The sequence below is a fragment of the Miscanthus floridulus genome, unplaced genomic scaffold (assembly GCF_019320115.1).
Source record: "Miscanthus floridulus cultivar M001 unplaced genomic scaffold, ASM1932011v1 fs_719_1_2, whole genome shotgun sequence".
Lineage (NCBI taxonomy): Eukaryota > Viridiplantae > Streptophyta > Magnoliopsida > Poales > Poaceae > Miscanthus > Miscanthus floridulus.
Window position 1 is genome coordinate 1 of NW_027097158.1, and position 23,743 is coordinate 23,743.

General features: G+C 42.9%; 2 protein-coding genes, 2 long non-coding RNA genes and 1 pseudogene across 4 annotated transcripts; 4 read left to right on the top strand and 1 right to left on the bottom strand.

Annotated features, from left to right (window-relative positions):
- The first annotated feature begins 39 nt into the window (after window positions 1-39).
- On the top strand, window positions 40-2,660 carry LOC136532815 (protein FAR1-RELATED SEQUENCE 1-like). Its single transcript, XM_066525399.1, has 5 exons — window positions 40-1,059; window positions 1,138-1,212; window positions 1,507-1,692; window positions 1,778-1,959; window positions 2,270-2,660. Exons 1-2 carry the CDS (start codon window positions 82-84, stop codon window positions 1,171-1,173), a joined length of 1,014 nt encoding a protein of 337 aa, XP_066381496.1. The 5' UTR covers window positions 40-81; the 3' UTR covers window positions 1,174-1,212; window positions 1,507-1,692; window positions 1,778-1,959; window positions 2,270-2,660.
- Window positions 2,661-3,702: 1,042 nt separating this feature from the next.
- On the bottom strand, window positions 3,703-4,945 carry LOC136532811 (uncharacterized). Its single transcript, XM_066525396.1, has 4 exons — window positions 4,421-4,945; window positions 4,276-4,341; window positions 3,863-4,194; window positions 3,703-3,790 (listed from the first exon to the last, which is right to left on the bottom strand). Exons 1-4 carry the CDS (start codon window positions 4,943-4,945, stop codon window positions 3,703-3,705), a joined length of 1,011 nt encoding a protein of 336 aa, XP_066381493.1.
- Window positions 4,946-11,002: 6,057 nt separating this feature from the next.
- LOC136532809 (uncharacterized) lies at window positions 11,003-11,747 on the top strand. The gene is made up of 2 exons (XR_010778315.1): window positions 11,003-11,524; window positions 11,602-11,747. It is a non-coding gene; the product is annotated as an uncharacterized lncRNA (long non-coding RNA).
- A 1,885-nt stretch (window positions 11,748-13,632) lies between these two features.
- On the top strand, window positions 13,633-14,419 carry LOC136532810 (uncharacterized). Its single transcript, XR_010778316.1, has 3 exons — window positions 13,633-13,698; window positions 13,787-13,882; window positions 13,984-14,419. It is a non-coding gene; the product is annotated as an uncharacterized lncRNA (long non-coding RNA).
- Window positions 14,420-19,300: 4,881 nt separating this feature from the next.
- LOC136532814 (cytochrome b561, DM13 and DOMON domain-containing protein At5g54830-like) lies at window positions 19,301-20,035 on the top strand (annotated as a pseudogene).
- Window positions 20,036-23,743: the final 3,708 nt, after the last annotated feature.

A 23,743-nucleotide genomic window follows, 5' to 3' on the forward strand; every position in this document is an offset into this window, starting at 1 on the left:
TCCATAGAAGAGACCGAGAGAAAATGGCAGGATTTTTTGGATAAGCATAAGGTTACAAATAAGGAGTCATGGTTGTATCAGATGTATGATATGAGGGAAATCTGGTGTGCTTCGTATCATGCTGGTAAGTACTACTTAGGACTGAGGAGCAACCAACGGAGTGAGAGTCTAAACTCTAGGCTTCATATGTGTCTAGATCGTAAAATGACACTGCTTGACATGGTAAAGCACGTGGAGCACTGCCTTTCAGGGCTGCGCACAAATGAGGCAAAGTTGGACACTAATGCATTGCAATCTGAGGCATGCATAGAACCAGATGCTTCAATTATTGAGATAGAAGCCGTGAAATCGTTCACTCCAACAGTTTTCGCCACGGTGCCGTTCAGCATAAAGGCGGCCAAGAAGTGTTTTTCGATTGACATTCTAGATGGCGATAATATGAGTGAGTATATTGTTGGTAGGAAGGATAAAGGAGACATGATGTACTATGTCAAATGTCTATTTTGTGATGAAGGCAATCTGAAGGGAATTTCTTGTTCTTGTAGTAAGTTACAATCGATTGGAACCCCCTGCTCACACATCTTCTTTGTATTAGGCGATCTGGATGAAGACAAGCTTCCAGACTGTTGTGTTTTGAAAAGGTGGACAATGGGGGCGAAGAGTGCATTTCCTCCGAAAAGGAAGAGCACCATGTATGACTATTCCGAAAGCCTACAGAGGTACCGTGAGCTACGCAATATCGGTCAAGCTGCAGCCTTCGCAGCATCTCGTTCACTTGAATCATATGAGCGGCTGAAACACGTTCTGCAGGATGAAGTTGCTATGAACCTGCCAAATGAAGAAGATAACAGAGGCAAGAGGTATGGTCCGGTGCTGCCACAAGCCCCGGATTTTGATTCTGTAGCGTTCAGTAATGTGCTAGATCCCTTGCATGTGCCTGGAAGAGGGGCCCCGAAGAAAAATTTGAAGTCAATTTCAAATACAAAAAAATCTAAGGTCAAATGTAGCCTGTGTAAGGATAAGGGTCACAATCGGCGAACATGCTCCATAAGAAAAGAGGTAGTTCATCTAAGTTGAAAATAGGCAATCTGCGAGGCATGTGTAGTTATGACTGATGTTTGTCCTCTTCATTTGTAGGAATCAAAGCTCCTTGAAGATGTGCTTGATATATGATTTGCCAATGATGAGTTTGTTGTTGCCTATTGTTTATAGGTACGCTGGTGAACAACATATGTTTCTTTGTGCTAGTCTCACTGTGTAGGATTGACACAGTAACAAACTGTATAGCAATATTTACTTTAGCTTTAAGTATGGATATGAGTTATTGTAGTGTAGTGTTGTATGTGTTCTCATGTGCGATGTGTCCACATTTTGCAGCTGTTGTAGAAATGTTTTAATTATTCTGGTATCTTCAAAAGCAGTCATTTCAGGAATGAATTAGTTTTTATGGTAGCTCCAAAACAGCCACTTCTCTTGACTAAAATATGTATCCATGGTTTTTTGTAGGAAGCACACGAGTTCTTAAATTTCCTTTTGAATGAACTTGTTGATATTCTGGAAAAAGAGTCAAGTGCTGCTAAGGACTCGCCCTAATCATCATCTTCTGAAAAAGCTCCTAATGGCCCAGTTGAACCTTTAGCCAATGGAGTTAAAAAAGAACCGTCAGTTACTCTGGTCCATAAAAATTTCCAGGTGACTGAACTTATTGAAAAGTGCATTGTGTTTTATCTTCTAGATTCAAGTTACCATCATCTTTACATGCATACAAACTTTGCAGGGCATATTGACCTACAAAACAAGATGCTTAAGATGTGAAACAGTAACTGCAAGGGATGAAACATTTCTTGATCTTAGTGTTGATATTGAACAAAACAGTTTTATCACAAGCTGCCTGAAAAATTTATGTTCTACAGAGACTTTAAATGCAGAGGATAAATTCTTCTGCGACAAGTGCTGCAGGTAACTATACCATGTTTCCCTTGGGTTGTATTTATTTGTCATCATCATCAGCATTCTTTGCTTTAGAATTATGCCAATTTTTACTGGTTATTGTCATCCTACTTGGGGGGCACTTTATTTTGGTAGATCTCTGTGACAGCATTAAGCCCTGACCCCTGAGTAATCTTGGTTCCCTTGTACCATTGTTGCACCCAATCTACGTTGTATAGATTTTGGAAAATATCATTCTTTCTCTACCTTATGGAAGGGACCATCATCTTCACTTTAGACCTTTGTTACTACTGAACTCCATTATTTGGTCGCATTCCAGTTTGCAAGAAGCACAGAAGAGAATGAAGATCAAGAAGGCTCCCCACATATTGGTGATCCATCTAAAGCGTTTCAAGTACAATGAGCAGCTTGGCCAATATAAGAAGCTTTCATACCGGGTTGTATTCCCCATGGAACTGAAGCTCAGTAATACATCTTTGGGGCTTGCAAGTTCACTCTGGTATCTACACAGCTACTATTTCATTACCTCCATGGAATTGAAGAGGTTGTCTGAGGTGAGGACGCCAGATTTTGGGTGGTTTCAGTGTACAGGGGATAATGGAATCTAGCTCCCAACGATGAAATAAGGTGTAATTTTTAAGTTCGCCTGACCAGTTCGTTCTCAGGGCTAACATCTTTTGTTAAAGAGTGGGACTTTACTATTGGGCACACTGTACATCAATTCTAGTGATTAACTTTGCGCAATTACCAGTTCTGATCCATGTACGTGCTGGAATCGTGTTGCATGTAGCATGTTTGATTTTCTTTTTTTAGTTTATCGTGCAGTTGATTCATGTAACTGTATTTTCTGTGTCAATCTAGAGGAGCTGCTCCTGTGAAAGTCTTTAATAGCTTGCTAAAAAAGTCAAGTGAGATGTGAGTGATGCCAGGTACTAGTGTTTCTGTGTTTTGATTTTGTGGTTCTCTTCTCAATACTCGTGCTGCCAAAGCTGAGAGTGCCCCGTTTCCCAGTCGCCCGTCGGCGGCCGCGTCGCGCAGTTTGCAGCAGAGCCACCTATAGGAAGTTTCATATGTTGCGCCACATGAATCATGATCAACGGCTCAACGCACTGCATATCTTTAGGAACGCTGACAACGACAGGAGAGGGCAGCGGTAGAGCATCACGTGGCGGCAGCTCTGAGTGCTCACAATCGCTGTGATGGCCTGATGGGGTGCGGTCAGGTAGGCAGTGCTGTCTGGCTGGCCTCTCTGTTCCGCTAATGGGGCAGGCATGCATCTCAAGGCTCAGGTGAGGCCGGCCAGCTCGTCCTCGGTTCATTCGTCACACCGCTAACAGTAACACATGGTTCATCACAGTTAATCACAGTAGAACATAAGCTGTAATGATGGCATAAGAGATGAACGTCGCACGTGCCAGGGATGATTTCATATGAGATGTAGTAAACAAACGGAGAAGCCAAGGGAGGATACATTTCATCTGCCCACCCAAGATACTTTGAAACAGATGATGGCAACTACCACTTCCACAAATAAGCATATACTACTAGCAATCTCTAGTCTCATATCTATAACCCCTCATGCTTAAATTTCCCCTAATTGCAGGGCTCAATCCCGAATTTCCCCTAACCAATGCAATTGTCCAACCAACTAAATAACTAGTAATCCCAGCGACTCCATCTCTTCATCATCTCTCCCAGCTTCTTCTTCTTCTTTTCTAGATACCAATCATTATTGTTTGCTTAATCATGGAGTCAACGTTGTTCTTCTTCATCACAGTAGCCTTGTTCTTCTTCCTCATTGTAGTCTGTTTCCATGTCCGACATGTCCTGCATTAAGTTGCTGTCATGTTATACATATATGATTGTATGAAGTAGTTTTTTTTGTGGAGAGGAACCAATACTCATGCCGTACAAATCGTCGTTACATCCTTTCACTAGGTACAGATGACAAATTTTAGTCTCCTCTTTTTCATGAGCAAGCACCAATTCATTTACCTCTTCTTGACCGTCAATGTGTACTAACCCAGTTGATGGCTGACTCCTAGGAGCAGGATTGAGGTAGTACAACTGTCCGTCTCCTCTGTATCCAAAAGGTTTCAAAGCCCCCAACATCGTGACAAACTCAACAGAAGTGGCTGGTTTTACAATTGTAAACTGGCCTAATTCTTCTCGACTATCGTAGTACTTCTTCATATCTGAATAAAGTTCCTTAACTGAGTGAAGGATAAATCGCATTACAACATCCTGCACGTATAGATTAGACGAATAAGGACAATTTGGCCACACGGAGTTCTTACACGGATACTGTACAAAAATTTCATATACCGGTCCACACTCGTTGTCCAATAATATATGCATGTATTTCCGTGGTATGTAGATCCCATCTTGTACCTGAAAGTGTAAAGATTCGAGGTGTTCAAATGGCTATCTATGTAATGCAAAATATGAAATACTAGCATACTGTAGTTACCTCTACATTCATGTTGGCATGGACCTCCTCTTCTTGGATCAAGGACCGGCCCTCCTCTTGTTCGATCAAGGACTGAATCATTGACTTCAATTTTGAGCGCTCATTTTCCAACTCCTTATCCATTTGTTCCCCTGCCTGCTTAATCATGGAGTCAACATTGGCTCGCTCTTTCTTTATGTTGGCATCAACTTCTTCAAGGACCTTTGATAAGGATTGATTTAAGACGGCGCGTTCCTGCTTCATCTTCTCGGCAAAGGCAGCACGCTGATCATGTAACGCTTGCTTCAACAAGCGACCCAGTGCAACCTCCATTCTCACAGCAACGTCATTCTGCTCAATGGTTGACCCTTCGTCCAGTAGTTTTCGCTGAGAAATTATGTACCGCTCATTTTGTTGTCGCACTTGTTTTGTTCTGATGTCAGCGTCAGAACGGTCAAGCTGTAACTTCAATTTCATATCCTCGAAGTCCGCCTTTAGTTTGGTAGCCATCTCGTCCCACTCCTTTAGGTGGTTTGCAAGATCCATGGTACCTGAAGTTTGACGTAGCAGTTTCGTAAATCCATCAGAACAGCATACATGTACTTGACCAACCAGTGATAAATGCATGAGGGAAGAACTGAACTTGCATGATATATTGACAAAGAAAGCGTGTAAACAGGAAAATAAAGCACTCAGTATTGTTGCTTTTGTTATCACGGTCGCATCCCATGATGCCATCAACCTACCATGGATTGTGGGGAAGAACTCAGTGGGAAGATTTCCATTTTGGTTAGTGTGATTCCATCAGTCTAAGTTTCAGAGCATGTTGCTTAGTGTGATTCCACCATTGCAGCCTATGCGGGTAACTAGATGCCTAAATCCAGGTAGTGCTCAAGATCCATCTAATCCAAAGATTACAAATATAACGGATCAAGAATACTATAGCAACAATATATTCATGAAACATGCCTATACTGATCTGAAACAAGTACCACGGGAGAAAGGAAAAGCACATCATCACGTGCTGGAGTTCAAAAACAGCACGGGAGACACCGGTGACGCAGTGAAGGCGGAGATCAGCGGCGGCGGCGGCGGCGGTGGGTAGAGCTCTGGGCGGCGGCTATGGCGTTGCGCGGCCTAGGGCTAGTGCTCGGGGCGGCTCCTTTAGGGTTAAAAGGGGGCGGCGTGGTGCTCTGGGCCTACTGTTTATTGGCACGGGCGCGGGGAACCTCGGGGGGTGCGGGTGCGTTCGACGGATCGGCCGGCGGTGGATTCACCCGGTTGATGCGGCTCAGCGGGGAAGAAGGGACCTGTAACCGGGCCTGCCCATCAGGTCATGGCCCAACAAATCCAATTGAATAAGGCAGTCAGCCATCTGCACTAGTTTAGTCCCACCTCGCTCGCTGTCCACGCAAAAACGTAGCATAAAACAACCGGAGAAGTAGCAGTGATCGAACTACACAATACCTACTCTCACTCGTTACCTGGGCCAATTGGGCTGGCGCAGCCTGGCTGGGCTCCCTCCATGGTCGAACCCAACCTAGCTGAAGCTGGCCCGTGGCAATAATTTTTTTTGCCACCATTTATTTTAAAATTTAATTCTTTTATATATCTGCCGCTACGGAGGCTATCACCATTCATATCCACATTCTATGTATTTTTTTCATTTTTCACCCTCCACAATCTTTTCCTCATCCATAATCCATGCTAATTGTTTTGAGTTACGCTACTAATTTCTAATAAAAAGCAAGAACTTAAAAATAAGAAAAACTCGTGTTCACACTTTAAAAAACACATGGTTAGAGTGTTCGGTTCAAATTACTATCATGTTGGTCTATTAGTGCACTCGGACGACACGTGCAAGTGGCGACTTAGTTCCTATCATGTTATGCCTAGTGGTTCATCACTGTGGAAAGACATGAGACCGATCGATTCACTTTCCTATCATGTTAAGCATATTAGTACACTCGGAGTACATGTAAGAGTGATCGGTTCACTTTGGTTCATGTTAGGCCTATCAGTCATAACCAACAACTTGGTAGTCTCACTCGTAGGTACATGTCGTGGTGGCGTACTGATAGTGCCACGTCATAACCAACAACTTAGTAGTCTCACTCGTAGGTACATGTCGTGGTGGCGTACTGATAGTGCCACGTCATAACCAACAACTTGGTAGTCTCACTCGTAGGTACATGTCGTGGTGGCGTACTGATAGTGCCACGTCATAACCAACAACTTGGTAGTCTCACACGTAGGTACATGTCGTGGTGGCGTACTGATAGTGCCACGTCATAACCAACAACTTGGTAGTCTCACACGTAGGTACATGTCGTGGTGGCGTACTGATAGTGCCACGTCATAACCAACAACTTGGTAGTCTCACACGTAGGTACATGTCGTGGTGGCGTACTGATAGTGCCACGTCGTGACCAACAACTTCGCCTGCAGTCTCGTCCTATCGAGTGCCATGTCATATGCCATCGAGTGCCCGATTGTGTCCACCTACTGCCATGTTAGTCCCACTCGGACGTCACGTGACAATAGCGGCTTAGTTCCTATCATGTTAGGCCTATTAGTTCAGTTGCAATCATATAGGCATATATATAGGGACAAAATAGAGGGATATGTTTTTTTTGAAGAATTAGGAAACCATTCTAAAATGTAAGTTGATAAAATTATTTTTTAATTTTTTTAAGGAAGAAAATTATTTTTTAAATAAATGCTAAAAAATGGCAAATACTACTATGTCGGGGCGTCGTACTGATAATGCCACGACATGACCAACAACTCGGTTCAGTTGCTATTGTACATATCGTGGTGTCGTACTGATAGTGCTACGTCGTGACCAACAACTTGGTATGCAGTCTCGTTCTATATAGTACGAACCTCGATCTGCTTACTATTACTCGAGATCTTTTTCAATCGATCAGTCAACATCAACAACCATCCGTCAAACACGATCGAGCTTACGACACGTAATTAGCACGTACGGAGTACATACGTACGATCAACTACCTAGGTACGTAGTAGCTAGCCCCAAGCTGTGCCCGTGAAACACTGGCACGTACACGTACACGTAGACGTACAGCGGTAGATATATAGTAGCCTTTCGTGCACGTACACGTGACTGCATGATGCATGCTACCTTCTTTGTTCGTTCCTGCGACGTACACGTGACTGCATGATACATGCTACCTTCTTTGTTCGTTCCTGCGACATATGACGACTGATGATGCTGTTCGTGCGTGCATGCAGGTTTTGACGAACGGGAGCATGTATCATCGGCAAAGGCAGCACGCTGGTCATGCGAGCCACGTCGGCCCAATATGGCCCAATAACGGCTTACCGTCTCTTCTCACCGTGGCCATTTCAGTTCCACTTTCCTAATTTATAGGATCTCAACAACCCGCGTACTTCTCTCCGTTCTCAGTTTATTTCGGCAGTTTCCCTCGGCGGCACAGGAGAGAAGACGGCACAGTAATTCATCTCCTGGCAACGGCACCAGGATCGAAGGTAACTGATATACATCTCTCCTTCATATTCATTTGATGTATGCATTTGTGCTACTACGACGATCTCCACGATTCAAGGACGAAAACCATGTACTGCTATTCTGCCACATAAACATCATTGCAATTAGTACTAAGATGTACTGCTATTACACATGGCTTCTGATTTGTGAGACTACGAATGAGCATTAGTGTCAACATATAGAGACGAACAGTAAAGAGTAATTTTCCTAATTTGAAACAGCAATGGCTATGACAGAATACAGAGGCCAGCCGAGTCCATCGTCTGGAATCGGCACCATGGATACGGCGACAGATGGAGGCCAGCTCCAATCGGCAACCGGGTTCAAAATGAATCAAAGATTACTAGTAAGTGATGCATCCCTATTCCAGTGATTAGATGTATGAATTTGTGTTTGTTCGGGCACTAGGATAGATCGGCGCCCACTTCCAAGTTTGCCCTGTTATTTTTCAACTAATCACTATTAGTTGCTGATGATGGAGATGACGCAGTGCTAAAAAAGACAACAGAAAGAAGTACAATTACAAACTGCTCACACGATAGCTGTAAATCACGACATAAATAAATGAAATTCACCTGGTAGGGCTGGAAAGATTTTCAGAATCGTCCTTCTCTACAAGCACGAGATCAAGCTTGTCAATGTTGACCTCAAATGGCTCTAATTGCACATTTGATACAGATGGTAACTGCAGTGGTAAACAAAAGAATTCAGTTACCAAAACTAACAAAAGTAAGGTTATTAACCACACCGTATATGCTGTTGTTAACTGCAACTCAGGATTATTACACATGGCTTCTGATTTGTGAGACTACGATTGAGCATTAGTGTCAACATATAGAGACGAACAGTAAAGAGTAATTTTCCTGATTTGAAACAGCAATGCCTACGGCAGAATACAGAGGCCAGCCGAGTCCATCGACTGGAATCGGCACCATGGATACCGCGGCAGATGGAGGCCAGCTCCGTACTCCAATCGGCATCCGGGTTCAAAATGAGTCAAAGGTTACTGGTAAGTGATGCATCCCTATTCCAGTGATTAGATGTATGAATTTGTGTTTGTTCGGGCACTGACCTCAATTGGCGCCCACTTCCAAGTTTGCCCTGCTATTTTCCAACTAATCACTATTAGTTGTTGATGATGGAGATGATGCAGTGCTAAAAAAGACAACAGAAAGAAGTACAATTACAAACTGCTCACACGATAGCTGTAACTAACGACATAAATAAATGAAATCACGACATAAACAGTGAGACCAGAAGGAGTCAGAGTATTCATTAGATACGTAGTAATACAAGACAAGGATTGAGAATTGTAGTATCATACATTACCCAGAGCCAACAAGCCCCTATCGAAGAAAAGGATAACACCAAGGAATGAGAATAGGATGCCAAACCCCACGAGACCTATGCCAATCTCTTCACATTGAAACATGCGGAATAAAGTAGAAACTATTAGTACTTCAACTTAAAGAGGCAAATAGACTTCTTCAACAAATATGAACAAGTGACAACTATAATATAGCAACAGTATTTTCAGTAATCAATGTAGAACGAGAGTTCTGGTAGTTTATTATTAAATTGTAAACAGGTAAGGCTAATGCCTGCAAGTTTGAGAAATAAAGGAAAGACAAATGAAAGCTCATGGATTACTTTTACTAAGTAACAATCTTAATTAAAATAAAACATTACTTTTGATTTCACTAATCTCGTAGGCCATGGCCCCAGTAGTTGAAGATAGCAATACAGTTTCACTTCAATGAACCACTAACTGAACCTGCAAAAGATACCAAATATTAGTTTCTTAGAAAGCAACTTCAGTCAACAACTGAAGAAAGGAAAATCAAGCTCATAAGACTCCAATATTGAACAGAGTGCAGGAAATGTAACATGAATGCGGAGCTAATACAAAGAATAACTTCATGGAACCATCGTGTTAACACAACTGCGACTGTACAACTCTAATTTGCTTAGCTGAGAAGACAGTCTACCGCGACTGTCAGTCAGAATCCCAAGTTCAACGCAATTACCGTATTCTATTGCCCACGAAGTACAACTAGAGTAGGTGGGAATCAAAATTCACCGGAACATATCAAACGTTGGCAACTTGACTGCAGCGTGGGCAAGCATCTGCCAACAATGCGACTCCCGAGAGAGAAACAGCAAGGCAGCTGATATACAGAGAGTTACAAGCGGGAGGGTGGCGACATCTTATCTTACCGTGATCTGGAGCTTCCCGACACGCGCTGTGTCGACGGCGAGCGCGGAAGGCAGCCCCAGGCTCGCGTGCAGCGCATCGCCATTGATATATGGGACGCCCACGCTATGATAGTTAGAAGGATTAGCATTCCTTTTTCCAGGCACAAACATTGCAGCGAAGTGTAAATGGTGGAATAAATTTTAGACAAACAAACAAGAACCAAGATATGCAAAGGAATATAGTAAAAGGGCACCAAAATGCTGAAATATACATAAATACCATGTTGCATCTCCTTGACGGCGAGCCCCTCGATGTGTTTCCAGTAGCAGGTTAACAATCCCTACTTGCACTGTCATTCCATCTGCAAAAGAATTGATCTTTACAAACTAAAATCTATAAAGTCAAAAGATTAACTAAGTCTAAAAATTTACCAATGCCCTGCTGCTATCACTGTGGTAGAACTGCTATTCCTCGCCTGCTATTGCATTGCTACTATCCTTCAAAATAAAAACAGACTCAGTGAAACTCTATAATTAGTGAAAACCTATTTTTGCACATAACCAGATTACAACTGCAGCATTCATTATCAACATTTCTTATTCACATCATTTGATGCAGTTGACAGCGGTAGCATGGTTCATACTCAAAAAGTGCAGGGAGGGACCAAGAAGCAGGTAATTTCCATATCCAATATCCAGTTCCTATTTTTGTGCAAGTTGCCTTTGCATTGTTAGCAACTTATCATCGACCAACTGGTTATTGCAGAAATATATGCATTTAATAAACTCATCTGTGAGTTTTGTAAACGCTGTAAAAGCATTATCGAGCGACCACAAGGATGCTATTAAGTCTATGGGATTTGGGGGGGCTGCTTCGTATGCCAGGGACGTGTCTCAGAAGACAAATGATTGACAAAATTGCAAACAGATACGAAATCAGCAACCAATGCTTTTTTATATGTGGTAAGAATGTTCCTATTTACCTAGAGGATGTCAGGGACATAATGGGACTCTGGATTGAAGGCATAGATGTTTTTAAACATGTAAACCAAGAGGAGGTCAAAGATGAAGACAAAAAAGTGGAAATTGAATTGTTGAAGAGGTATGAAGATGCAGACCACCTTCTCACGATAAGCAAGTTGAAACAAATGATGATGAAATCAGACACTCCGGATGATGACTTCTATAGAATATTTGTCTTGTTCACAATTGGTGTCATTCTAGCACCAACCGTGAAGCCCTATGTTAAAGCTAGTTATCTACCCGTGGTTAGAAAAGTATCAGACATTCCAAAATTCAATTGGGGCCAATTCACTCTGACCCATTTATTAACCTCATGTAATAATTACATAGTTAAGAAACGAGTCAACATACAGGGCAATTTGACTTTGCTGCAGGTCAGTTCTATACGCTACAACCACCTATAAACAATGTTTACTTTTGGTCTTATGTATTTTTTGCATTGTGTTAATAGTTTTGGTACTGGGAGCGCGTCATTGCATACACCAAGTACGGGATCAATTACGAGACAATCCAACCACCACTGATGGCGAGGTGGACTGAAGACAATGCTGGTCTTCGATGGCATGCTTTTAATCAGGCCGGCCTAGATGGAGGAACTGTAAGTTTCGAAACATACCATCAATATGCTGCTGTTCATACGCATACATCCTAACTATCTTATTAATTGTTTCCAGCTTATGACGCGCACTACTGGTCAGACCACCCTGCAGCAGACCACCAAGCCAAAAAATATAAAAATAGAAACATCAATGTCAGAATAGGCGCCAACACGCGAGGAGGGTCTAAGCAACAAACAAGTATGTATCACAACTATTTATGTAGATAACCTCGTTTGTGTGCCTAATTCATTCTTTCATATTTATGTAGAAGCAATTCCTTGAAGAATGGACGAACAACAGCCAAACGGACATTGCACTAGCAATGGAAAAAAATTATGGATATAGACCACAAATATGATAGGAAAATATTATCACAAAACGAGGAGTTAGCTAAGATTAGAAAGGAGAAAAGGCTGGACAACAGACTGGAAGCTAGGGTGAGCAAGATAGAAGATGATACTGCACAAATGAAAATGGATATCAAGGTAACCAGCGTGAGTACTCATTTGTGGTTCCCATCCGTGCTTCATTGTCTAACACAATTTCTCAAAAAAAAACAGAAAACACAACAGGTACAACAACAAATCCTTCAGCTACTGCAAAGTATTGTTGACCCATCTACGCCTACATCTGCATAAGGTCAGCCGTCTATGGCTACATCTTCGCAAGTTCGGTTATCTATGCCTACATCTGCACAAGTTCGGGTATGCAAATGTGGCTTCAGTTGCTTTGTCTAATGTTGGATTTGATATTTTGGAATTTAACAAAAAATACCAACTACAGGAATCACCACAGATACTAGTCAAGAAGTCAGAACCAGGTGGCCCACTGCATTTCTCCCATGCACTGGCGAGAATCAATGCTGAAGCACACACTGGAACAAAAGTTAAGATGGAAAAGAACACGCAGCAGCAGAACAGCCCCTCCACACAACACCAAGGCGACGCCTCTACACACATCACACCAAGAAAGCCAATTGTCGACAATGATTACAAAGTGAGTCCAATAGACACAGAAGCCGGATGCTTCGTACTAATGAGTTACGACCATGCTAAGGTTGTACAAATAGGTGACCATGTTCTTACAGCCAAACAGCTACGCCCTAATTTCACAGATGGCTTTATATTAGATGAGGTAAACTGATTTCAGGTCCTTTTTGTCCACAATAATATGCAAACACCTACTACGTACTAATAACTCCACCCTTTGCAGGTCATAAATGCCTATGTTGATTTCAGCAACGTGGAGACTGAAGAGGCATCATTCATAACAACTTTTCAAGCCAGGAAGTTGGCTATAGATAAACTGGGTGACCAACGACTGACATTTAAGAAGTTAATTGCCGACAAATGTGTTCGAAGGCATTTGGTATGTAATACTTATTTTGTTTGGACACTTTTACTTGACATTTGCATTCAGGATAATATCCGTATTTATTTTTCAGGATAATATCTGCATTTGGTATGTAATACTGATTTTCAAAGTTTTTTCAGGTTTTCGTGCCTCTGCATATAAATAAAAACCACTGGGCTCTACTAGTGCTAAATTTTATAAAGAAAGAGGTCCAGCTACTTAACTCCTTAGCCTCAACCCGAGATGAAAACCAAGAGAAGGCATTGGTAAGTACAACGTAACACGTACCACCTATTCAATTACAATTACAGTTCGATCAAATTTAACATCTATCTCACCATCCACTAGGTGGAAAGCATACAAGAATGCATTGATTCTTCGGGCAACTATGGCTTGGTTAACTTGCACGCCTGGAAACGAATTCCTTATCATAACATACCGCAACAAACAGACGGGTACTCCTTTTCCCTTTTCTACATTAATGTTGTACTTAAATTACTAATTCTTATGTTCATTGTAGTCATTCATGTGGGGCGTTCATAATATTTTATATGCTAGCATGGGATGGAGAAAAAATGGCCTTTCATTTCACAAACGTGAGTCTTACAATCCTTGTTAATTCCAAATATCTACAGACTCATTCAATAATTGTTCTATGACAATGCACAATTTTCACTTGTATAGACACAAATGCAAGGATTCAAACGGAGAATATGCACGAGGTTGCTCCTTTCTGATCGCAACATGAGACGACAACAATCGTACCAAAATCCTATCACGGTCTGAACTTTTAATTCATATTAAAAATGATCCAGATGCATCAACTTATACCAGACTGTACAAAATATGCTGGGTCTAACATTTTTCTTGATGATTCTTAGGAGGAAGAGTACTATGCAAACAATCCGGACGAACAACGCCAGCACGAACAGGCTGAAAATTCAAGCGATGTTCAAATAATAGAGACTAAAACTCCAAACCCTGAGGCTAGCACGAAAGAAGGGAAACGAACAAAAGGAGGGAAAGGAACGAAAGGAACAGGATCTGAAAAAGGAACAGGAGCTCAAAATAGGAAAAGAGGACGACCGCCAACAAAATTAGTTGTCAATACTCCTCCTACTGTCGCAGATGAATTTAGTAGCGAATCTATCGCTAAACGAGTTCAAAGGGCTAAGCATCCAGGGAAACAGCAGACCAGCCCTTTTAGGCCTTTTTAGAACTAATGTGCTGTCTATTTAGTAAGCTATATTTGATCTTTAGTTTGTCCAGATGACTAGAACGATGTGTGTTCAGACCTAAACGATGTGCTGAACTAAATTCATGTGTGTTCAGGCGCAAATACTTAGTCAAACATTTTCTTTAGCAATTCCTGCAGATATTTGCGGCGGTAGACAAGGCTACCCTCTACAACAAACATATGCCCCCATGGGAAGAGGTGTAAGTAGATGCAAACCGTGCACAAGACAAGAACGGCTGAAAGAAGATCAGAGGACTCAACCTGAACCCCAGTGGAGAAGAAGTCAAGATACGATAGAACAGCCATTAGCGCACCAGCTCGCAAACAGGCCGTTGGGTGCTCCAGAGAGATCTTCTTAAGGGCCTGTAGAGACTGAGAAGGCGAGTAAAGTAAATGTGTTAGCAGCACCTTGATCATTTTTTAGATAATGAGGATGACTGATCATATAGAGCGAAAAAAGAAGGAAAGGCACCATCTGCTCGGCGAGGTCCATGTACTCTATGGTGAGCAGTCGAGCAAAGAAGCTCTGCTCTGATCCTCTCCAGCATCCGCCGAGGCCCAGCTTGGTGTTTTTTCCCAGGTCCATGACAATAATAATTACTACTTTCATTTCTCAACGAAGCAGCAGCATATGCAACTGCGATCACATCCACAAGAAGACTACCACAGGAGTATTATACACATAGATCAAGTGCAAGTGCAGCAAACACCTTTGTACAAACCACCATGCTCACATACTCACATCAAACCCATGCTGCTGGTTACTACGTACTACTAGCAGGCGAGGGAGACACAGATCCTGGACCGGCCTAAACACAACACAACATGGCTTTTTTTCATCTGTCAACGAACTGCTACAAAATAATGTGCCGTGTCATGCAGGGCCTCCTCTACAGTTAGCTTTAGCTTCACCACATCATGAAGCTACACTATGCTCTACGGACTGGACCGCCTGGACGGCCTTTCATCAGAAGTTGCACAAGTGCATCTGATCTCCCGGTTGGCACCCTGGATCTAGATGATGACCTGCATCTTTCTTCCTGTAATCACCACCAACCGCGGCCCAAGTCAACAAGTAAACCCGACCTATATGTGCATTCCAAAACTTCTGCTGCCATTTTCAGAATACATGCTCCGAGATTCAGGATGCTTCTCTTCTATTCAAAGATCCAACAAAATCGTCACAAAATTGCATCAGAGAAAGAAATCATTCAAAAAAAGATTAAAAAGCTCTTCACCTCTTATATTAATATGTTGAATATCCTTATCCTTGCTCAACTCTTACGTTTCTTCTTCACTTTGCCCTATGGTAACTGTCTTGCTACTAGTAGTGCACTGTGGAGATAGCCTGGTTTTTTCAGTGTTCAGGCACAGAAGTGCATCATCTTCTGCAGAAAAATAAAGTATACCCCTGATGATCTTTTGCCTAGTAAAATTCATGAAAACTCAATCAAACAGGTTATCCTTATGAAAGATTTAATCATCTTTTAAGAGGGAGTCCCGTCTCTACAGAACAAGAAATACAATTCCTAACTTCCTGCAGATTACCATGTAAAATTATTTAGAAAAAAAATGAAAGTATAGAAATATGAGATACCTGTCAAGCTTTGATCTGAATAGCTAGATGCCGGCATTGCACCACCAGTGTGTGCAGGTATTGACACAGTAAAACTTTCAGATCTATCCAATTCCTTACGAAACACTTGTAACTCTACCTAAAAGAACAGGAAAAAGGTAAAGATAATATGTTACTATTATTTCCAATGTATATTTGGTCTAGTGAACTCTAATGAAAATTCTTGCCACAACCCACAAGTGCTAATAGCAAAACAATAGCAATAAAGCCTACTATCCAAGCACGCTGGGTAGGCTGTTACTGGTAAAAAAACACTACATATGCATTTAGAAAGAGGAGCAACCTTGGTAACTCTTTTTTCTATGTCAAACTTTGAACAAAAAACATTAAGATGGCATGACTTCTCTGGCTAAAAAAGGATTGTAATGCATATCAGTAAAAGCATTAAGATACTCAATTTCAAATATTGATACAATTCATAGTGTATCTCATCGGTTAACAGATTCTTCTGTTTGGTCTGATTTGCTTAAAGTCAAGGATATCTATCTGATGGGTACCGACATCTGTATGAAAAATGGAAACCTCACTAGATTCTGGAAGGATAGATGGCTTTATCAACAACCTCTTTGTTTGACAGAGCCAGAGCTTTTTGAACTATGTGAGAGGGTTCAAAGTACTAAGTGGGCTCGACTCGTCACAGGCTAACATCACTTCGAGATGACCAAGCCAATCAAGCTCAGATCAATAAGAAATTGCAGGTTCAGATCAATAAGAAATTGCAGGTTTAATGCAGTGATTGCTAGACAAAACTGACAGAACTCCTATATTTAGTGAATATTTGGCTCATGAAGTGAAATGCAGAACAAAATCAGCAATTCTATACAAATTCAACAATCCAAAAATACTTACAACGTGGATAACTTAAGAACTAGGGAATCGGTGTATGTACCTGCATTGGGGAGAGGTTGCTGTTGACGAACTGGGCGACAGTCTCCTTCCTGGCCGCGAGCTTCTGGCAGACCTCGCCGTCCTGGAGGCAGCTGCGGATCTTGGCCCAGTTCTGCGAGTCCTCCACCCTCCTCTGCATCCAGGTGGAGTAGTCCCCGAGGCGGTACTCCTTGTACCCCCTGCCGGAGACGACCCACCCGGCGCCGCGGTTGGTGACGACGAAGGCGAATACGGTGAAGGCGAAGAGGAGCAGGATGAGGAGGAAGAGCCAGAGGAGGCACGAGGCGAGGCAGAGTGCCCCCGCGAGGCCCGTGAGGGAGAGCACGAGGAGGAGCACCCCCAGCGCGATCACGGGCCGCACCAGGAACCCCCCGCCCCCCAGCGCGACGAACGGCACCGTGGACGCCGCCGGTCCCGGATCTCGCCTCCTCCACCGTCTTTGTGGCGGCCGATTTGAGCAACCTCGGACCGCCGCGGACGCGCGCACCACGCCGCCCGCACCCTCCCGGCAGCTGGGTCGGCCGCCGCCGCCGGGCCCGGATCTCGCCTCCTCCACCGTCTTTCCCGGATCTACGCGGAGCCGCCGTTCGTCGGAGACTGGTGAGAAGCTTCGCATGCTCTGGCCGCCCTTGCCCTCGCCCTGGTAGTCGGCGCCGCCGCAGCCCTGCCTGGCCCTCGCCCTCGCCCTCGCCCTAGCAGCCAACGCCGCCACAGCACACACGAAGGAAGAACAAACAGACAGACGAGAGTGGCTAAGGTTGAATTCGAGAAATAAACATTTTACAAACTATACTACTTCAATTATTCATATACTACTCAAAGATTATTTTACTATTATAAATTTACTATTCTACCCTTAATTACATAAAACAATTTCGAAAATAGAATTATCCCCTCTTTTCTTAAGGGGTGATCCCACCAATTTTAGTATGCACTTAGTGCATATGGTCCCACCATTTAGTATGCACTTTGTGCCTATCTAATTGGTTCCTCTTGGTTCCTCTGTCTTTTTAGCCGTCGGATCGGCCCTCGTAAGCCATCCATTTTCCGACAACCATTGTAAAAATTCTCTTTATTTATATATATGCCAAATAATATAAACTAAAAGGGACATGCTGTATACCAGCCCGGCCGCAATCTTGCTGCCATCATCAGCACACCAAAGAGTATTCTCCTGCCCTTAACTTTTTCTGGATACCATTATCTGCGATCCCCAGCTGCACAAAGATTTCCTGGCAATGCAAATAAAGCCATGCGTTTTGCATGGGCATGCATGATGGTATATACGTAACACGCCAAAACTGCCAGCAGGGTCAGAAAGCAAAGTGGCAACCAGCTCGAATGGACGACATCATGATGCATGCTTCTATGCAAGTATATATGGTAGTCACTGATCACTAGCTAGCTATATGACTAACATGGTGTGTCGATCGCCAAGTGATCATCTGAAGGCTTGCGTGCGTTTTGTAGTCACTGATCACTAGCTAGCTATATGTCTACAGGTAAGGTAACAACCTTGTAGCAGTAGCAAAGCACAGAGGCTGCTATCGGGCTGTTCGGCTGATGGTTTTTGCGGCTGATAAGCCGGCTGATGCTATTTTGTTGTGAGAGAAAAACATTGTACCATGGCGGATAAACCGGGCTGATAAGTTCAAGAGCTAGGAAGAGATATCTCTAGCTAGGAGGAGGTCTTGATTACTTGCTAGCTTCTCCATTTTTGGAACTAACTTATGAACGGTAGTTCCCACCCTCCAATTGGTATACTATCATGTTAGCAAAAGGTTAATTAGGGAAGAAAAGTAAGCTTAGGTCAAACTCCACCTATTGGTTACCCCAACTCACAAAATAATCTCCAAGTACATTCACCTTTGACTCTACTAGTAGAGAAGTAAGTACTTTCAAATCTGAGTCTACATAATCATAGTATAACACTCTGTCAGAGAACTGGAAACTGAAGAGCAGCAGCAGAGCAACACCTACCAGGGCAATGCAAGTATATATGGTAGCTGGCTCTAGCTAGGCGACTAATTTATTGAGAACCTGAGATGCATGGGACCCCTATTCTCCATGAACAACCAAGTTTGTACCCCTGGTGTTAGTGTGCTAGCTACTCCACTTTAAAATTAAGAAGTGTTTCCCTATCTTTATTTGTTATTGCTTTAGTTCTAGCTAGTGAAGTAGGTGCAAGAAAAAGGGGATGTGCATACATGGCTCACGGGCCCACACAGTCGCACTCTACACATTTCTCATCAAAATACATGTACTTGCACCCCAAAAATAAAACAAATTTGCTTGTGTCCAAGTGCATGTTCTTCAAACTTAAGGGGCCAGGTGACCATTGAGCACCCATGGCCCAGATGACCTTTAGATGAGTCGTCGGGTCGATTATGTTCTTGCACTCCACCTTTCCCCTGCATGAAGGTGTTAATATCGTCCTATCAGGATTCTTTTGCTGAGCGGCTTGGCTGAAGCAGTGGAGGACCTACGCCCGGTGCTTGCTGTTCATGGGTTTATGATGTTTGTGGCATGGACTATTCTGCTGCCAGGGGGAATCATGGCTGCGAGATACCTGAAACATCTGAAAGGCGAGGTCTAGTTCCAAGCTCACACCTATCTGCAGTACTCAAGCATAGCTGTCATGTTCTTGGGTGTTCGATCTGTTTGCAGTCGCTGAGCTCCGAGGTTTTTCTTTTAAATCCAGACATGCTCGAATTGGCGCAGTAGCATTGACATTCGCATCTATGCAGCCAATAAATGCCTATCTTCGACCGCATAGAACAGAGAAAATGGATAGTCTCCGCCTGGGAACAGAGTGGTTTGGGAATATCTGCATGTTCTGACCGGGAGATCTGCTGCAGTTGCTGGTACCGTGGCGCTCTTTAGTGGCTTGCAGCATCTTGGGCACAGATATGGCAGTAAGACCATCAAGAGACTTACATGTGGGCTGATCTTATGGGTTATAAGCGTTACTTTGGTAGCCGCTTACCTTGAGCATATGGCGATTAAGCGAAGAACAGCAGGTGCTGATGGTGTTTCAGGAAAATGGGTGCTTGGCAGCACTGAGGAAGATGATACAGTCGATCTTTTGCAATCTGACAGGGTAGTCAGTAAAATAGAGTCTAATTCGTCACCTGAAGCAATGGAAGTACCGCTTCAGCCACTTAAAAGATGAGACAAAATTTTCTGCATACATATGGACATAAAAGTTTTTTAACTGAAATTCTTTATAGATAGAACGAGCGGCATATACATCTCAGGATAAAAGAAGTTTCAGTTTCAGATTTTTTGTTGATATAAAGGAGGATCGGTGAGAGTTCTATCTTTGACTTGCTCGAGAGGTATATCACACCACATGGTATAGAGTAGGTTTTTCTTTTGTCTTTTGGAGTTTAGGTCCCCTTCTTTAATCTCCTAACTTCTTAGCAAAAATGCATGTATATCTGTACAATTTTGGTATAGTTATAATAACTGAAAAGTGGATACACATTTTTTTTCTTTAAATGTCACACGACTCTGAAGCATTTTCACATATGGTACTATCTGACATTATTTATTTGTGATATGTTGTGTATATACATTATGTGACTTGGAACTAGAAACAACCGTCTAACGAAATCACAGTGCTCCTTCATTTTGTAAAATCAGCTATCCAACAGGCTACAGTATCCTTTGTGCTAATTTTTTGCCTTCTTAATGGCCCCGTTCGCTTCGCTGAAAAAATAAGCCGAAACACTGTTCCAGCTGATTGGTTGTGAAAGAAAAACATTGTTCCAGCTGAAAAAATAAGTTGAAAAGTACAGATTATAAGAGAAGCGAACAGGGCCATTATAACCGGTGGCCATCTACACCGACATGATGCAATGGGGCATATTTGGTACCAATTGAAGGGGGGGCAATGTTGGGTTAGATCTGCATCTTGGTGTACCTATCTAATTCCATGACATGTCATGCCAAATTACCAGAAATGCATTTACTTCTAAACTATTCATACCTGCCTTTTATCGGCAAAAAAACAGATTCCCTTTTTTGCTGTTGTGACACGCAGGCGAAAGTAGTTGCCCACTTGTCTTATACTACTAACGTGCTGCAGTTTGTTGACCCTGGAAATCATCCACAACCACCATTGAGTTGGCTCTCATCTGCTCCAAGCAAAAAAGAGCAGGTACGCAACTTAGTACTTACTATTTCCCTTTTGCTGTTTTTTTTAAGACCCCCTTTTGCTGTTATGTTCCTATTATATTGGATTCAGTGATATCGACCTCAACCTTCATGTTAGGTGTATATTGTTTCTGTTAGGTGTTGCCACTCAGTCAGATGTGGATCACTTGTTGGTTGGCTTGCCACCTTGTTAAGAAACCAGGTTAGGTGATGTCTGGTGAAAGGTGCAAAATCAGCAGCATGCTACCTGAGCCCCTTTGTTCTTAAGAATCTCTGACCTTGTCTATTGGTCAACATGTTGTATATTGGTGTATGGGTCTCTAATCTCTAGACTGTCGATTGCATTAGAGACTATCCTCTAATAGGCTTCCGTGCTTGAACAATAATGTGTACTCTATCCGTTTCAAATTATAAGTTGTTTTGACTTTTTTTTTGTACATCCATTTTGCTATGCATCTACTCCCTCCGTTCTAAATTATAAGTCGCTTTGACTTTTTTGGTACATCCATTTTGCAATGCACCTGGATATAATAATATGTCTAGATAAATAGCAAAATAGATGAACCAAAAAAATCAAAGCAACTTATAATTTGGAACGGAATAAGTAGTAGATATAATAATACGTCTAGATACATAGCAAAATAGATGGATAAAAAAATCAAAGTGACTTATAATTTGGAACTGAGGGAGTATGTCACATCCTAGAATCAGTGGCAATAATACAGTTCAATATGAGATCACCTGTAGCCAAGGCAACTGTACATGTATGTCTTAGGAGCTAGTAAAATGGTCCTAAACGAAAAGACAGTCGGTATTTCAGTCATTATATAAAAGGCAATCAGGGTTAGGGTGAGGCGACTATGAACCTTATTTTCTACCTTAATGTTGTACACTGACATGTTACGGCTTGTTTGATACTATGGACTAAACTTTTGTTCTAGATATCCAAACATGTGGAGTAATTTTTGTTTTTTAACCAACTAGCAATTTGTTCATTAATTGGTAAATATGAACTAATATGGACTAAGAGGTGCATATGAGTCTTTGTCTAGGAAAACTATTTGTTATATCTAAATAGCACTGGACTAAACTCTAGCCACCTAAACTTCAGTCCAAATATATACTTTAGTCCACCTAAAATTTAGTTCTAGGTGATTTAAACTGGCTCCTAGTTTTGCCTCTGCATCTTGGACTGTGACAAAATAGTTAACCTGCCCTAGATCTAATTTGTTATTAGACGGGACCCATTCCTAGCACTTTTGACCTAGCCACACTTTCTACTGATCCTGGCTGTTGCTGACGAAAGGGACCTGTATTTCAGTTTGTCTCATGTTGGAATCATCATCTCGTCGACTACCATGATTGCTGAGTGCCCGAGTCCACTCCGGCCTGCTGCCTAATTTGATGGAGAAAATTCCTTCATTGCCATTGAAAATTATAACAATCCCTTCATTGCCATTCAAAATTATATATTTCCTTCAATCGATGACCATCTTCCTCTCGTAAGGTTTGTGGGTTTTTTTAGTGTCGGTAGCAATTACATCTCGAGGCGAGGTTAGATGGAATGTGTTAGAGTACGTCAGGGGCCTATTGGGCCTGGGTTGCCTGTATAGCCCATTAGTGTTAGGGTTAATTAGAGATAAGGGTCGCTTATTTAAGGGTCAAGTAAGCCTTGCTTAGGAGTCAAATAAACCTCTCTATATAAGGAGAGGAGATGTATCAATCTAATCAGGCAAGAATTAAGAAGGAAAACCCTTCCCTCTTGCCCGGCCGTGGGCAAGCGCCCCGCGGCCGGCTCTCTCTTACCCTCGCAACCCTAGCCGTGAACAGTACCTGTGATACTGTAGCTTCGCGGGTACTGTAGCTCGCCAGCCGCCGTCGCTCCCCTCGACTCTCTTCTCTCAATCCTAGCAGCCGCATAACAATCTGGTATCAAAGATCTCTGGTTCGATCATGTGGTTCGATCATGTCCACTCGCTGCCACCAGCGTCTTCGTCGGCGTTGCTGCCACATATCAGCGCGCCGGCATTGGGCGCGCTGGCGTCCTCAAGGGCGATCGCGCCCTCTGCCCCGGCGCCATCGTCTCCCGCCGCCCTCGTCCTCACCCCGGAGCAGATGACGGCCGCAATCCTGGAATTACGGCAGGCCGTGGCGGACATCAGGGCCTTCCTCGCCGCGACCACGGCGCCGGTCATCTCATACCAGTATGGGATGCCCTACGACGGGACTGCGACGACCTCGTTCCTAGCCGCGCCGCCGCCGTCCCAGGGCATCCCCATCCAGCAGATCCAGTTCCCGCCGTCGCCGGTACTATAGCTCCTCGGGTACTGTAGCGCGTCAGCCGCCATCGCTCCCCTCGACTCTCTTCTCTCAATCCTAGCAGCCACATAACAGAATGGGAATAGGATAGGGGCAATAAGATGAGATGGAAGTTGACTAATCTCATTTTGCTGGGAATGTTTTAGCTTGTTTTGCTTTTGCTTCATGATACAAGTTAGAATCCTGACAATTATAGCACTGGTCGAGGAGTTGTCTCAAGCATGTCGTTTAGTTTTGCACGTACTATGAGGTTATTTAGGAATCTCTTTTGAATAGCCTTCTAGAAGCAAAATCTAGTCAGGAATAATGTCCTCCAGAGACCTAGGGTTTGCATCCAAGTTGAACTCTTCTTTGATGCAAGACTACTGGAATGTTGTGAAGCAATGAAACATATGTGATTTAC